This window comes from Acomys russatus, chromosome 31 (genome assembly GCF_903995435.1).
Source record: "Acomys russatus chromosome 31, mAcoRus1.1, whole genome shotgun sequence".
NCBI classification, from domain to species: Eukaryota; Metazoa; Chordata; class Mammalia; order Rodentia; family Muridae; genus Acomys; species Acomys russatus.
In genome coordinates this window covers 1,262,442-1,276,614 of record NC_067167.1, presented here as the reverse complement: position 1 = coordinate 1,276,614, position 14,173 = coordinate 1,262,442, and the positions used below count along the sequence as shown (strand labels likewise).

Genomic DNA, 14,173 nt, shown 5'->3' with positions numbered 1-14,173 from the left:
GCCTCTCCCGGCGCGTTGCCTGGCAACCGCGTTTCCATCTCGAGTTTCCGGGGGGCCGCCCCCTCCCATTCAGCTTTTTCCTCAATGGGGTGTTGTGAGGGGGGGTGCGGAAGGAAGCGAAGAGCCGACCCCGCCCCTCTGCGATTTGGGCAGCCTTTGCTGTCTGAGCCTCGGTTTACCTCTCCTTACCTGTCATGCGCCCTGGGCTTCCAGCTCCCCGCCTAGGTGCTTGCCCCTTGGGGGTTGTTGGTCGCGTACCGAGCGCGAGCTGGGTGCAGAAAGCATTGTGATACGATGACCCGGGGGGTGTCACAGCCTCACAAGGTCGTGACCTTAGACTCCCAACAAACTTGCACCTTCAGGTCAACCATCTCCAGGGCCAGACCTTGAGGTCCCCTGGGACATCCTCCACCCCCCCCCCCATCCCCAGCTCATGGACTTGATTGGCGGATTCCTGATGGCTGGTGACGCAGGCGCCGCCCTTCCAGGTCCCTCAAGTAGCCCTCAGCGACCGTGGGCAGCTGCCCCTCCCCCAGGGTCCTTCCCACCCTCACCTAGCCTCAGACGTACCCAAACATTTGAGCCCATTGACCGAGAACTGTCCAGAGATCAGGCTTGACGGGACATCCGCCTTCCTGGCGTGGGACGACTTGGGGTGACTGGGCGGAGGGAGGGGCAGAAAGCCCTTGTGATGTCCCAGGCCACCCTTGGGGGAAGGCAGCTGCTCCCTCACCTGAGGAGGCTCTCAGGGCGAGGACTAGAGAACACAGATTCCAACCCCAAGCCCAGACTCACAAGTTCAATGATGTGTTGCGGGGGGGGGGGGTCCTCAATTTTCTGGGCTATAAAATGGGAGTGTAATTGCTTCTGACCATAGGGCCCGCAACGCACTTAGAAGATAAAGAGAACCGTGTCAGCCCAGCCCCAGGAGGCATTAGAAGTGAGACCCCAGAGGAGCAGCTGCAGGTTGGCTTGCGCGGGTGGGGGTAGGGGGACACGGGACAGGAAAAGGTGGGCGTCCACCTTGGGAAGTTCCCAGGCCTAGACAGAGATGGTTGTGCCCAGATGGGGCGTGGCTGGAGGATTCCACCCTCGGGGAGGAATGCGGAGGTTTGGCCGCGGAGGGGCTCGTCGCTCGGACCTGGCCCGCCTGATGTGGTCTCGCTCCTGGGGACCGCGACCTTGCAGCGCTCCCTCTGGCTCCCACACTGGCTGGCGCAATGCGCTTTACAGCCAGGGCAGCCCTTTCCTGGCTCCTGGCAGCTAGGAAGGGCTTGCCACAACGCTGACTCCAAGTTCCCGTCTTCAGCCCACTTTAGAGCCAGGAACTAAGGGTGAAAGCGTCGCCCAGGGCATGCCCCAGGCCCACGCCCAAAGGGACTTCCGGCCTCGGGTAGCAGGAAGTGGCCAAGCCTGCACCCCCCCCCCCCCCCGCCCTAAGCAGCTTCCTGCCAGCCGCGAAGCTGGGGGAAAGAGGCCTGGGAAACCATTTGGGGGAACCGGGGCACTACACTCCTACAACAAGGAGCAAGCAGGTTAAAGTTTAGGTCTCATTTTCGTTTATTTGAAATTCGGTGCTCGTGTAATTTTTTTTTTAAACCCCTCCAACTTTTCAGTGAAAGGAGACTTGGGCTAGGTGGATCTCCCCCCCACCAAGTCGGTTCTCCCCTCCGCGAGGGTGCTAATGCTATCTGGGAAGTCCATCAGAGGGGAGAGAGAGCTATGGGTGGCTCCTGCCTGGGGTTCCCACCCTCAGCCCAGTGGATACATCACAGGCAGTTAAAAAAAAAAATCCTAAAAAACAAAAACCCCAAAACACACACATTTAAATAGGTATCCAAGACAGCTTTTTAAAAAAATGCACCCAGTAACCCCACCCCACCCCTTTTTGGAAAAAAAAAATTGGAAAAAAAAAAAAACAAAAAAACAAAAAACAAAAACAAAAAAAACTAAACCAGATTCTTGCTTGGCCTCTACCCTTTGGGATCCCCTCCCCACCCACCCACCACAAAAAACCTTTACAGCTAGTCAACACATGTTCACGTCCCAACCCATTAAGGTTAAACACAGTGGGGAGGGGAAAGATGGGGTTCACACACTAGAACACAGGGAGCTGAGGACAGGTGGAGCCTAGACACAGTGGACAGGGTGCTGGGGGTGGGCACACATCCCATCATCACAGAAATTTAAAATGCAGAGGGGAAAGGTACAAAACCACGGATTCACCCCTGCTCAACAGGCCCCAACGGGAGGGGAGGGCTGTCACCCCTGCATTAGTGGGGCCGACATGGACCAGCAGCATGCCCTCCCGACAGTGGGGCTAATGCTGTCACAGCCCACTCCCCATCCTGGCTACAGGTGAGGTTGCTCCTCAGTCCACATCCCTGGCTGGGCCTGGGGAAGAGAGAGGTACAGGGGCGTCTCTCTGGGCCCCCTCCCATCACCTACCCCAGTTTTATTTTTCCTAGAGAATAGCAACCCTGACTGGCTCAGTCAGAAAAGTGAAATCTATAAATAATCCCCAAGCTCCATCGGGAAGGAAGGTTAGGGAAATACGTGGGTGTGAGGAGGAAGGGAGGGGACAGTGGGGGCAGTGGCAGGCAAGAGGGTGGCCGGAGGCCTGTCCCTTCCTGTGAGGAAAGGAGCGTTCCCACCTGACCAACAAACGGCCACCAGCGTCAGCATTCTCCACCCAACCAGCTTTCTGTGGCAGTGCGGCCAGGCCAGCCAGGCAGAGCGGAGAACGGCTGTCACTGTAGCACTTGGGAGACCGAGGCAGTGTGGACAAAGGTGTTCCCTGTTCCGGCTAACAGCTTCCCAGGGCCGGTGGGGGGGTGGGGTGTCCAGCTGGCCAGGACCGGAGGCCAAGTCTGCAGACGGGTGGGGTGGAGGACACTCATCCCGGGAAGGGGGGGGTCCCCAACCCTTATCTGTAAAGTGCTTCTTGGAAAATCTACATTGAGTTAAAAATCCTGAATCGGGTTATGGTTGGGGGGTGGGATGGGGAGAACTAGGCAGAGCGGAAGGGCTGGGGTGGGTGGCTTCCTCCGTCTGGGCCATCTGGGAACAGACTGCTACATATTTGGAGCTGGAGAGGTGGGAGGGACCGGCCCTGGCGCGGAGGCCACGACCGTGATGAGGGAGGGGAAAAAAAAGAGGTGGGCGCGTGACCAGAGATGCAGGGCAGACAATCGGGGGGAGGAGCTAAGACAGAAATCAGAAAGGCTGGTGAGTGGGAATGGAGTGACCTCCTGCCCCCCAGGGCTGGGTCGCTCAGCGTCCAGGCTGTGGCTTCCCCGGTGCCCCAGCGTGTCTGGGGTCTGGGATGTGACAGACCCAAAGGGACTGGATTCCTTTAAGCCACCACAAACTCGGACTGGATGTCCGGGTTTACTTCAGGCTTCCAAACGGAGTCCTCAAAGTCGAGGCCCAAGCCTGCGGCCTCACCGGGGCTAGCTCCGCCCCCGCTGCTGCTGCTGTCACTCCGGCCAGCTTTGCGGCTGGGGGGCCAGTGATAAGGACCCCGAGCGTCCCGCCGTGCCTTCCTTCTAAGGCGTTTCTGCTGTAACAGCAGCTGGAGGCGTTCCACTTTGCAGCGTGTGGCACGGTTCTCCGTCTGTCGCAGTCGATCCCCTACAAAAGGAGACAGGTACCTGTGAATCTGGAGTCCCCACTGCGGAAGGGAAGCATGGATGAGGGACAGCAGGAACCTTGCAAGCTGCCCCAGGGCCTCACTCCAATTACTGGAGCATGCTGGGAGGGCAGGCAGGGCAGTGGGCTGACTAAGTGTTGCACCGGGATTTAGTCACATGAGAAATCTAGGAAGCAGCCGGGCGTGGTGGCCCACGCCTGTAATCCCAGCAGAGGCAGGCGGATCGCTGTGAGTTCGAGGCCAGCCTGGTCTATAAAGTGACTTCTGGACAGACAGCCAAGGCTGAAAAACCAAAAACAAAAAACCAAAACCAAAACAAAAACCAAACAAACAAAAACCAAACAAAACAAAAAACAAAAAAAGAAAGAAAGAAATCCAGGAAGCCTTGCTTGCAAGGCTTGGTGGCGCAGGCCTTTGATGACCGTACTCGGGAGGCAGAGGCAGGAGGATGAGGCTAGCCTGGCCTACAGGGTGAATTCTAGGACAGCTGGAGCTATGTAGTGAGACCCCTTTCTCAAAATACCAAAAGGGGGGATAAAAATCAAGGCATGGTTGGGTACACCTGTCAGCAATTACTTAGGAAGCTGAGCCCCAAGCATTCCAACTTCAAGACAACCTTGGACAACAAAGTAAAAGCCCCCCTGAAAATACAGAGTAAGAAAGCTGAAGGCAGCCGGATCTCTCTGAGTTCGAGGCCAGCCTGGTCTACAAATCGAGTCCAGAACAGCCAAAGCTACACAGAGAATTGTCTCCAAAAAAACCAAACAAAAACTAAAAAGAGAGCCAGGCATGGTGGTGCATGCCTGTAATCCCAGCTCTCGGGAGGCAGAGGCAGGCAGATCTCTGTGAGTTCGAGGCCAGCCTGGTCTACAAAGTGAGTCCAGGACAGCCAAGGCTACACAGAGAAACCCTGTCTCAAACAAAAAACAAACAAAAAACAAAAAAACAAAAAACTAAAAGAGAGCCGAAGGCTTGACTGAGCAGGTAGAACTCTGCCTAGAATCCCCTGGAGGGACTGGGGTGCTTGCTATCATAATACAAACCCCCAAACCTTCGAAAAACCTGTTTCCACAACAAGTAGCACAAAGCTTATGCCTCAGTTTACCCTCTTTTGAAACCAGGGCCATGGAGGCAGGTGACCGAGGTAGAACACAGTGGCCACTACCATGCCAAAGATCGGGTGGGGGTGGGCACAAGCCTGGCCCCATCTTAGGGGCTAGAAGTGATCCAGCCATTCATGCAAAGTGCCAAAGGCCATCTGGAGATGGGCCTGGGGGCTTGGGGGGGGGGGGGGGAGGAGAGGAAGTAGGAGGAAGTAAGGCCGCAGCCCCCAGAGCTTACAAGGACCCCTCTGTGCAGCAACAAACAGTTGCCTCCTTTTCTCCCAGCTGGAGCAGGTCTTGGGGGGAGGGGGGCCAGCAGCTGCCAGCTCCAGGAGTCCCCCGGGCAGGTCAGCTGTTCCCTCACCCAGCGGGCGCACACAGAGGCGGCCTTGAGAAACGGGGAGGCTGGGTAGGGATACGGGGACCACTCACCAGGAGGCTTGCACATTCGGATCTGGCTCTGGCCCTGGAGCAGGGAGGAGGGAGATGTGGCCGCCAGTTTTTCACAGGAGGTAGTTTTGGGGGCGAGGTCAGGGGCTGGTGAGGCAGGTGAGCACTGGGCGTGGCAGCGGAGCTGGGTCAGCGAGGGTGGCATGCCCTGGTAATGCCGCGTGGCACTTAGGAGGTCATTGAGTATCTGCAGAATGGTGCTGATGTCTCGTCGTGGCCGCCCACTGCTGTCTTGGCAGTTGGGGTGCAGTGTGCCTGCAAGTGGAAAGACCACGAGCCCCAGAGTTATTGTGTGGCAGTGAGAAAGGCATAAAGACCAATGCGTAGTAGTTACTCAGGAGGCTACAATGAAGGGTTTTGTTTTGTTTTGTTTTGTTTTGTTTTTTCGAGACAGAGGTCTCTCTGTGTAGCCCTGGCTGTCCTGGACTCACTTTGTAGCCCTGGCTGTCCTCGAACCTACAGCGATCCACCTGCTTCTGCCTCCTGAGTGCGGTTGGGCATGGTGGCACACGCCTTTAATCCCAGCACTTGGGAGGCAGAGGCAGGAGGATCTCTGAGTTGGGAGGAGGCCAGCCTGGTCTACAGAGTGAGTCCAGGATAGCCAGAGCTACACAGAGAAAACCCTGTCTTAGAACAAAACAAAACCTCTATGTCAGCTGGATGTTGGCTTAAAGCAATTGTCAGGCAGAGCCTCTGCGTAAAATCCCCCAGTGAGGACGGGGCAGATGGTGTGGCTCAGCTCAGCACTATAGTGGCTTGGGGTACCATCCCCAGTGTGAAGTGCACATAGCCAGGTCGGCACAGGTGGGGTGACCTGTGTGTCTCGGGTCACGCGAGTGCATTCCCCAGATACCAGGGGAAGACGTCTGGTGGGCACAACCAGGTCATGTGATCTCCTGCTTGAGACTCCAACACTCAAGTGTGGTGACACTTACCAGAGAAGGTCCCTGAGAAGACCCCTGGGGCGTGGTTCACGAAGCTTTCGATGACGGCGCCAGGTTTGCGGGAGCGGGGAGTGGGGCTGCTGCCTGGGGTCGATGGGGCGTTGCTGCTGCTACTGCTGGCCAGTGGCGAACAGCCCATCTGCTGGGGGAGGATTGGCAAAACGGGTACTGTGATGGGTCCTCTCCTCAGCCCAGATCCCCCCAGTCAGTGTCAGCAACCACCGACGTGCATTTGATCCATAGGCTGGAGCCCCCAAAACCGCCCCCCCCCCCGACCTCCCAGGCCCAGGACTAGGCGTTGGCATCCTCACCTCAGGACAGGCTGTGGAAGCTGGATGGGACCGGAAGGAACCAGCGGTGACGGGGGAGGGGGACACTGGTGAAGGACTGCTGGATACTGGGGGGACACGGGCAGCACTGGACACTGGCCTACAGGGCGAGGACACTGGCGTGGTTACACCAGAATCTCCCCGGGCGGCGGCGGCGGCTGCGGCGGCTGCTGCTAGCACATGGCGGTGCTGGAGTGGGGCGTGTTGGGCGGCCAGTTGCAACTGTACAAACATCATGTGATCCCCGACTCGTAGGGCCAGGGTCAAAGGTGAGCGGCCTGACAAAAAATCACTGACCTAGAGAGAAGCAGGGGGTGGGGGAATAGTCATCAGTCGGTGGTGCTCCCATCCGGGATGCCCCCAGCCCAACCCAGCCCAGCTCTCCCCGCAGTGTGTGACCTGGGGCCTCTCGCCGCCCCTCTCTGGGCTCTGGGGTCCCTGTCGGTGCCACGGACGCTTAAATAAAATCAATCTGTATTTCCGGAAGCCTCCTCCGGCAGCCCGGCCTGGCCCGGGTGTCGCTGGGGGCTGTGGGGGGGACAGAGGTGGTCAGATTGGGACCTCTGGCTCTCCCCAGCCAACTTGTGTCCTTTAAAGGGGAAACTGAGGCCAGATGGGGGCGGGGCCCAGCTGATGGTCACTGTTCTCCCTCATGTAACCCTGGCCTCTCCCTTCTCCACCTCAGTCCCCAGATCCTGTTTGCCTGTGAATCTAGCAGAGGAGATCCCTTTACAGAGAGGCAGGCTGAATCCTGATGGAACTCCTCAGTCAACCTTTGCTTTCCCAAGATAAATATTTATATGTCCTGGGCTGTGAGAAGAAAAAGGGGGGGGCCTGTCCCCCAGGGCCTCCATATGCTCTGGTAAGCATAAGCCCCCCCCCACCAGCCCCTCTCCCCCAGGTGGGGGCTGATCTGTGGGCCTATACCTGACCCTTGGATGCACCAGGCACCCTGTCTCCCATCTCTGGGGCCCTGGCATCACCCTTCTTCTCCCCAGAGGCCAGGGTGTGTGTGTGGGGGGGTGGAGGTTTCTGAGAAGTGACATAGTCTGTGACTCACAGCAGACCGCCTCGCACAACTCCCTCCCCTGGCTCTGCTGGCAGAGGGCTGGAGTAACCTTCTTCACTAGGGGCCCCATGGGGAAGGGACGAAGGACGGGGAAGCAGCCAGCTCCTGAACTCCCTCCTCTCAACCCCTTTACAGGTAAGGGCCTGACATAGCTTCCTGAGCACTTAGGGTCACCCCTTTCTCTTGCGAGGAGGGCCAGAGGAGAGAGCCAGTCTGGGGCTCTCAAGGCTCCACCAACCCAGCCCCCCCCAATTCCTTCATGCCACGTACATAATCCCCACAGGCCAGCAGTCAAGTCTGCTCAAAGTCAGCGCAGAAAAGTCAGCCCCCCCCGTCCCCCATCTCTGCCTCCTAGGACCACCTCGTTCTCCCTGTACCCTCCAGAGAGGCAGGACCACCAAGCTTCAGAACCCTGTGGCCCCCTACACTGGGAGGCAGGACGACATACGTTTGCAATCAACAGAGCAAAAACCTTGGATGGGCAGGTTTCCTGATCCAGGCCAGGCTGAGGAGTCCAGGGGTCCTACCTACTGTGCCGCCCCCCATCATCAGGGCAGGCCACAGAATGCTCCCCTACTCTGCTCAGGCCGCCTGTGTCACTCTACTCGAAAAGCTCAGGCCGCCTGTGTCACTCTACTCGAAAAGCTATGGGCCGTGAGTGAGGAAGGTGCTGTGGTGGCCAAGACTATGAGGAAAGAAGGAAGGGGGGGGGGAGCCCTCAACAAATCTGGGAACCCTCCTCAGAGCCAGGCCCAGCCTCCTTCCTGGCTGCTTACTGAATATTTTCTTAACATCCTGTGGAGGCCTCCCTGGCCCAGGGCTGGGTGCCCCTGCCTGCCCCTCCCCTTGTTGGGGCAGAGAACAAAGACCAGAGAGAGGAAGAGGGGGGAAATGGGGTGACTCCCCACCCCTTTGCACTGGCAGAGCCAAAGGCACAAACCCACCCGAATGAGTTATTTTGAGGGGCCACACACTCTACCGTGGGAGGGTGTACTAGGCTGTGAGCATGGGCCAAGGTCACTCACTGTCAGGGCTGGTCAAAAGATCGGCCCTTCCCCCCACACAACCCATGGCAGCCACCGTGGGAGAAAAGTTCTCAAGGTCAGCTGGTCAGGTGTCTAGGGAGGGAGGTAGGGAGGAAGAGGAAGCGGGGGTGACCAGGCCAAGCTGGCACCGAGGCGGGGCTTTCATCCCCTCCCCCACAGGCCACCAGGCAAGCACAAACAACTGGAGGCTCTCTCAGGGTGTCCGGGTCCCTAGGCGTGGCCACTGCCTGCAGCGCCCCCCCCTGGGTTCGGGGGAGGGTGGTGGGTGCTTACCTGGGTCTCGGTCAAACTTTCCAGAGCTTGCATAACGGACTGTTCCGGCCTCGAGGCCTGAGACTACAAAGAGAAGGATGAAGAGTGACCTCAGTGTGGGTTTAGAGCAGGGAGTTGGGGGGGGGGGACGCTGTGTGGCAAGGGGCGGGCGGGGAGCTCTTTGCAAGGGGCAAGATGGTGCATTTGTGGAGTGAGGTGGCCAGGGGATTATAAAAGCCTCGAGGACACGCGCCCCTCAGTCATTTACCATGAGGCCAGCTTCCACCGTGGGCACGAGCGTCAACTTGCTCCCATCCCCCACGCCGAATTCCTGCAGCTTCCCCGAACTGAGCCGGCTGGGGGTAGGAAGGAAGAGGGTGAGCCGGGAGACAACACAGAGACGCGGAAGCGGAGGCCGAGGAGAAGGGCTGTGCGTGCGCAAGGGGGGGGGGGAGGGAGGACTGGAGCGCTTCTCACCCAAGGCTCCCCAGCTAGCGTGCCTGCGGGGAGGCCTCCTGGCCCTGGGAGCCCCCTCAGCCAAAACACTTTACTCCAGGTTAAAGCACTACCCACCCCTGCCCCAATCTGCAAGGAGCTAGAGACTTTCCTATCACCTGCACCCCCGTGGGCTCTTTGCCACCCTCCCCCGCGGCCCCTCCAGGGCAGCTCCAGCCTACAACTCCCCATTTCTTGCCCGGGCTCGTCTTTGTGGGCGCCGCAGGGCTCCGGCCCTTTTAGAGAGAGGCCTTCGGGGGCTCTGCCGACCCAGGCTCCCCCTCCTCCCTCCCGGGCAGAGGCCGCTGCTCAAACAAAGGAGACCCTCCCCCTCTTGCCCCTCCCCCACCGGGGCCCCTCCGCTGGGGATGGACACTGCACCTCCCCAGAGGCCCGCGAGGGGACGAGGGGAGGGGAAGACTCCCTGGCCTGGAGGCGATTTAAATACCGGGTGAGGGGGGGCTGTGGGGAAGCGAGAACAAAGGGGGGCAGAGAGAAGCTAGTGATGGGGAGACCGCCAGACGCAGAGGGGGCCGTCAAGCAGATGCGGAAGCGGCGGTCTCGCCGGCACAAGAGGGGGTGGCAGTGCACCCCCCAGGCGCGCAAAGGACGGACCCCTCCCTGTGCCATCTCGGGGGCCCACATCTGCCGTGCCACCCCCGTAGCTCGCGAGCATCGTGGGGCCCCGCAGGGCGCTCCTGCCTTTGTGCAGACCCCGACGGGGGGGAGGGGGGCCAGGCAAGTAAGGCCGAGCAGAGGGCGCCCGAGAGCGCGCGGCGCGCCCCCGTCCCCCGTCTGGCTGCCCCCTGCTTCCCCGCGCGGCGCGCTCTTTGTTCCCGCCCGGGGCCGGGGCCCGAGGGGGCGGCCCGGTGCCAGGGGGCGCGCAGGCGGGGGCGGCGCTCTACCTACGTGTCTTTGTGAAGTAGCGCTAGGCGTTCCTTGGGTACTTTGAGGCGTTGGGACAACCTTTTGCGAAGCCCTTCTACGGTCTCGTCGTGGGGTACCGACAGGTCATAGCGGGTCCCCGTGGTGCTGTGGATCGCCAGGCTCATGGGTGCGGCCGACTCCGTGGCCGTGCTCAGCTCGCAGGCGCCGCCGGGGGCCCCGCGCCGGCAGCTCCGGGCACCGCCGGGCTGCGGCTCCATCCCCGGCGCGCGCGGGAGGACTGGGGTCCGCGCGGGTCGCCTCCAATCCTCGCCCCGACTCCCCCGCCGAAATGAGGTCCTCCTCCGCTCTGCGGGCGCTCCGGGACAGCAGTGCGTGCGCTCCTTGGGGAAGGTCCCAACGTTAGCGATTGAGCCGGCAAGCAAGAATCCGAGTGGTGCTCTGGGGTCGCGTGGGATCCTTAGGTTGCGCCCCGGGGTGGGGTCTGCGATCCGGTTTCAAGGGCGGAGGATGGCGACCTGGGCACAGCACAGGGAGGGTCCTACAGAGAGGGGGCGAGCTCTCCCGGTTCGCACGGTGCCTGGATCCCTCTCGGGTCTTGCTACCTCGCGCGTCCCTTCCCTTAGCAACAGCCGCAGCCGCCGCTCGCAAGATCTGGGGGTGAAAGTATGAAGAAAAAAAAAGTTATCATGTATCAACGTTCCAATGGGCGGGACCACCGCCCCCTCCCATTCACTACTTACTCCGCCGGCCAGGCGGCGGCCAATCAACACATACAGACCGCCCAGTCCGTCGCGCTACCGGGCCAATGGGAATCGCCGCGGGGCTATCCCACGTGGCAGCGAGACCCTCCCACTCGCCCCGCCCCGTACCTTCTACGTCCAATGGACACGCCAAGGGGTTGGGCTGATGCCGCTCCTGGCCCGCCCCCGCGACCCCCACCCGCTCCCAGAGCCATTCATAAGGCCTGGAGACCTCAACAAAGGGCGACGGTAGAAGACCCTAGGTTTGAGGACTTAACGTGCCACCCCTAGCCCTCCCCGCGAGCACAGCCCCTCCCGCCCGCAAGGGGAGCGGTCAGAAGGAGAGGCGAGGGGCCGGCCATTGTTCCAAACTAAGGGAGGAACAGGAAATAGTGGGGCCTCCCCGCTGGGTCTGTCCGGGAAGCAGCAGCAGCTGCCTGCGGAAACTGCAGCTTGAGCCCTGAGCCTCATGGCCAAGGGTCGCGGGCTGGGCCCTCAAGGACAGGACAGGCCTCCGCCCCCGCGGGTGGGTGGCTGCGAGGAGATTGGAGAGCCTGGGCGGGACCCGCGGCTTGGGCGGGGCCCTGCAGCTCAGTGACGTGGCTTCGGTTAGATCCGTCCCTACCGAACCAGTGCCACCTCGCGTCCCAACCTAACCCACCCTCCCCGATTTTTTTCTGCCTCCCCCCCACCCCACCCCCCGATCCCGGGTCGGCCCGTTTCCCGAGGTGCGCCCGCCCAAGCCGTGACGTGACGCGGCGTCCCCGGCTGCGCCCGCGCGCGCCCTGCTCCGGGCAGCGGTGAGTCAGCAGCCCCGGCGCGCCCTCTGCAGTCCCCGCCCGGGAGCGCTGCCCGTGCCCCGGGGGAGGAGTGCCGTGCGTCGTGGCTGGGGAAAAGGGGGTGCAGAGACTTGGGGGGTCAGCGGGTTGGGGAAGCTCCGTTGAGACACTTAAGGCTTAACATGCGGAGAAGACTAAAGACTAAAGGGAAACTGAGTCTATACCTGCAACTAGTTCAAGGTCACTGGCTAAGGGGGAGGACGGGAGGGGAGTGGGCAGCGGTCCCACCAGGGCGGTGCCCATTACGCGCCGCCCCTCCCACCCCACGAGCTGGGGGCTCCCTGTCCCATGGCACCTTGGTGCCGATGGTTCAACGAACAAAGAGTGGGGCAGCCAGAAGAGTTCGCGGCGGGTGGAGACCCCTCCCCTTTTCCTGCGGCGGCCCCGCCTCTACTCACCGGGCGCCGTAGGTCCTGGGTCACCCCTGCTCCCGACGACCTGCGTGCGGGTTGTAGTGAGAGGTGGCCGTGCGGGTCTGGGCTAGGCGGGCGGCCCCAGAGCCTTTATCCGCGACGCCTTCCCTGGGGTGGAGTTTGGGCGGGCAAGGGGCGGGGGGCCGGGCGATGGTGACGCATCTGCCCCCCTGCCTGCTGGCCTGGGGCCGGGACACAGAGCTTCTCAGGTAGTACCTCTCGGGTGCCACCGGCTCGGGTAACTCCTACCTTCCCGAGTACTCGGGTGCACCTCACATTGTTATTAGGGGGTCTGGCCTGCTTCCCTGCCCCGCCCCCTTTCCTGCTGGCCTGGCGCTTCCGCCTGGGGGCGCCCGAGTGGGGAAGGGGGGGCGGTACGGGAAGGGGTTCCTGAGTCAGCAGCCTGGGTCCAGGAAAACAGGGCAGTGTCACCTGCCAGGCCGTGGGGTGCCCGGGACAGCTGTCTGATGGCCTGGCCTCCGCATCCTTTAACGATGACCTCAGAGGCCATTTCTGTGACGATTCAAACACCCCTGACCTGCCTAGGCCAGTCACCTGTGTGACCTCCGTGAGTAGCCCAGTCCCTGATGCACCCTGCACCATAGCACAGTTGGTTCTCACTCCTGCATGTGGGTCCTGGGAGTCAGCTCAGGTCACGGGGCTCGCAGCACGTGTCTGTATCCCCGCCAGCCAAACAGGGCGAGGATGCAGCAGCACACGCCGGACGCGGGTCTGGGGTGGACACTCACACACCCTTTGGCCTTAGACCAGACTGTCACTTGAGTGGCCTCAGCAGGGGGCTTCCTGAAGATGGCTTTGAGGCTGCATCCTCGTCGTCACGTCGTCCACCTATCAGGTCTCCTGCTTTTATCTGACCTGAGCGAGCGGCCTCCACCACCCCAACCCTGGGCGCCCCTCCCAGGCCAGTCGCGTCCTAGTCGCCTTGGTGCTCTGGCTGATCACTCTGGACAGGCGTGCTGGGCCCCCAAGCAGGCAGGCGTGCCGCGGCACTCCCAGTCCCCCAGGGTCACTGAGAGGCCAGAGAACACTGGGAGGCCCAGGGACTTTGAGGGATGAACAGAAGTTTGTCCAGGAAGTAGGGAGACCTTTCCCACCCTGCGTTGGAGGGTGTGGAGGTCAGAGGCAGGGTTGGCCTCAGGAAGGACCACAGGGAAGCATGTGATGATGTGGGCTGGATCTGACAGGACCATTAGACTGAAAGCTAGTGTCATAAACGAAGCTGCCCAGACTTCCTGCTTCCTGGCTCTTCCTATGTGGTCCTTTGTCCTTAGTGTAATGCCCCACGACTGTCCAGGCCCTGCCCTCCAGGAAGGTCCCAACCTCTGGCTCCCAGTCCCGCCCCACCCGACTGCTGTCCCAGCTCACAGCACAGGGTGTCCTGTCCTGAGGCCTGGCTGGCTCCAAAGCTCACACCTCCTTGTTGGAGTTGCCTCTCTGGGTTGGGGGAGGGGGGGGTCACACTAAAAGGTGTACTAGGCCAAGCCAGGATGGCCTGAGGGCCTCCTGCTGCCCAGTGTAGCCCAGCATTTGGTCTTAATTGACAAGGCCCCTGGTGGCCTGGTCAGTCAGGACCTGGGATCCCAGCCTGAGAACAGAGGGTGCGGACCAGAACAGGCAAACCCCAAATGATGACCTCAGTGACCTCTGGGGCCCACACACCTCTAAGACTGAGCTGGACGAGGTGGGGATCAAGGATGACCCTCCTGTGACTTATCTGGGAACACCCCCAGGCTGCAAGTGTCTGGAGGGCTCTAGCACACTCATACCCAGATCAGGCGCCATGTGGCCATAGGGAGTCACCCACACAGGGCCCTGATGCAGTGACAGGCTTCGCTCAGTAGCTGGCCTGCTGGCAACTGTCCAGATAGCTAGGATGGCCTGGAGATGGCAGGCTCTGATCCTCACCTTCTCGAAGCCCCTGAGGATACCCGA

The 14,173-nt window shown here is 61.0% G+C and overlaps 1 protein-coding gene across 1 annotated transcript; it reads right to left on the bottom strand.

Annotated features, from left to right (window-relative positions):
- Window positions 1–3,219: 3,219 nt before the first annotated feature.
- Midn (midnolin) lies at window positions 3,220–12,349 on the bottom strand. Its single transcript, XM_051139612.1, has 9 exons — window positions 12,206–12,349; window positions 10,250–10,879; window positions 9,114–9,201; window positions 8,867–8,929; window positions 6,878–7,006; window positions 6,461–6,775; window positions 6,141–6,291; window positions 5,188–5,460; window positions 3,220–3,633 (listed from the first exon to the last, which is right to left on the bottom strand). The coding sequence occupies exons 2-9, from the start codon at window positions 10,483–10,485 to the stop codon at window positions 3,356–3,358; spliced, it is 1,533 nt and encodes a 510-aa protein (XP_050995569.1). The 5' UTR covers window positions 10,486–10,879; window positions 12,206–12,349; the 3' UTR covers window positions 3,220–3,355.
- Window positions 12,350–14,173: the final 1,824 nt, after the last annotated feature.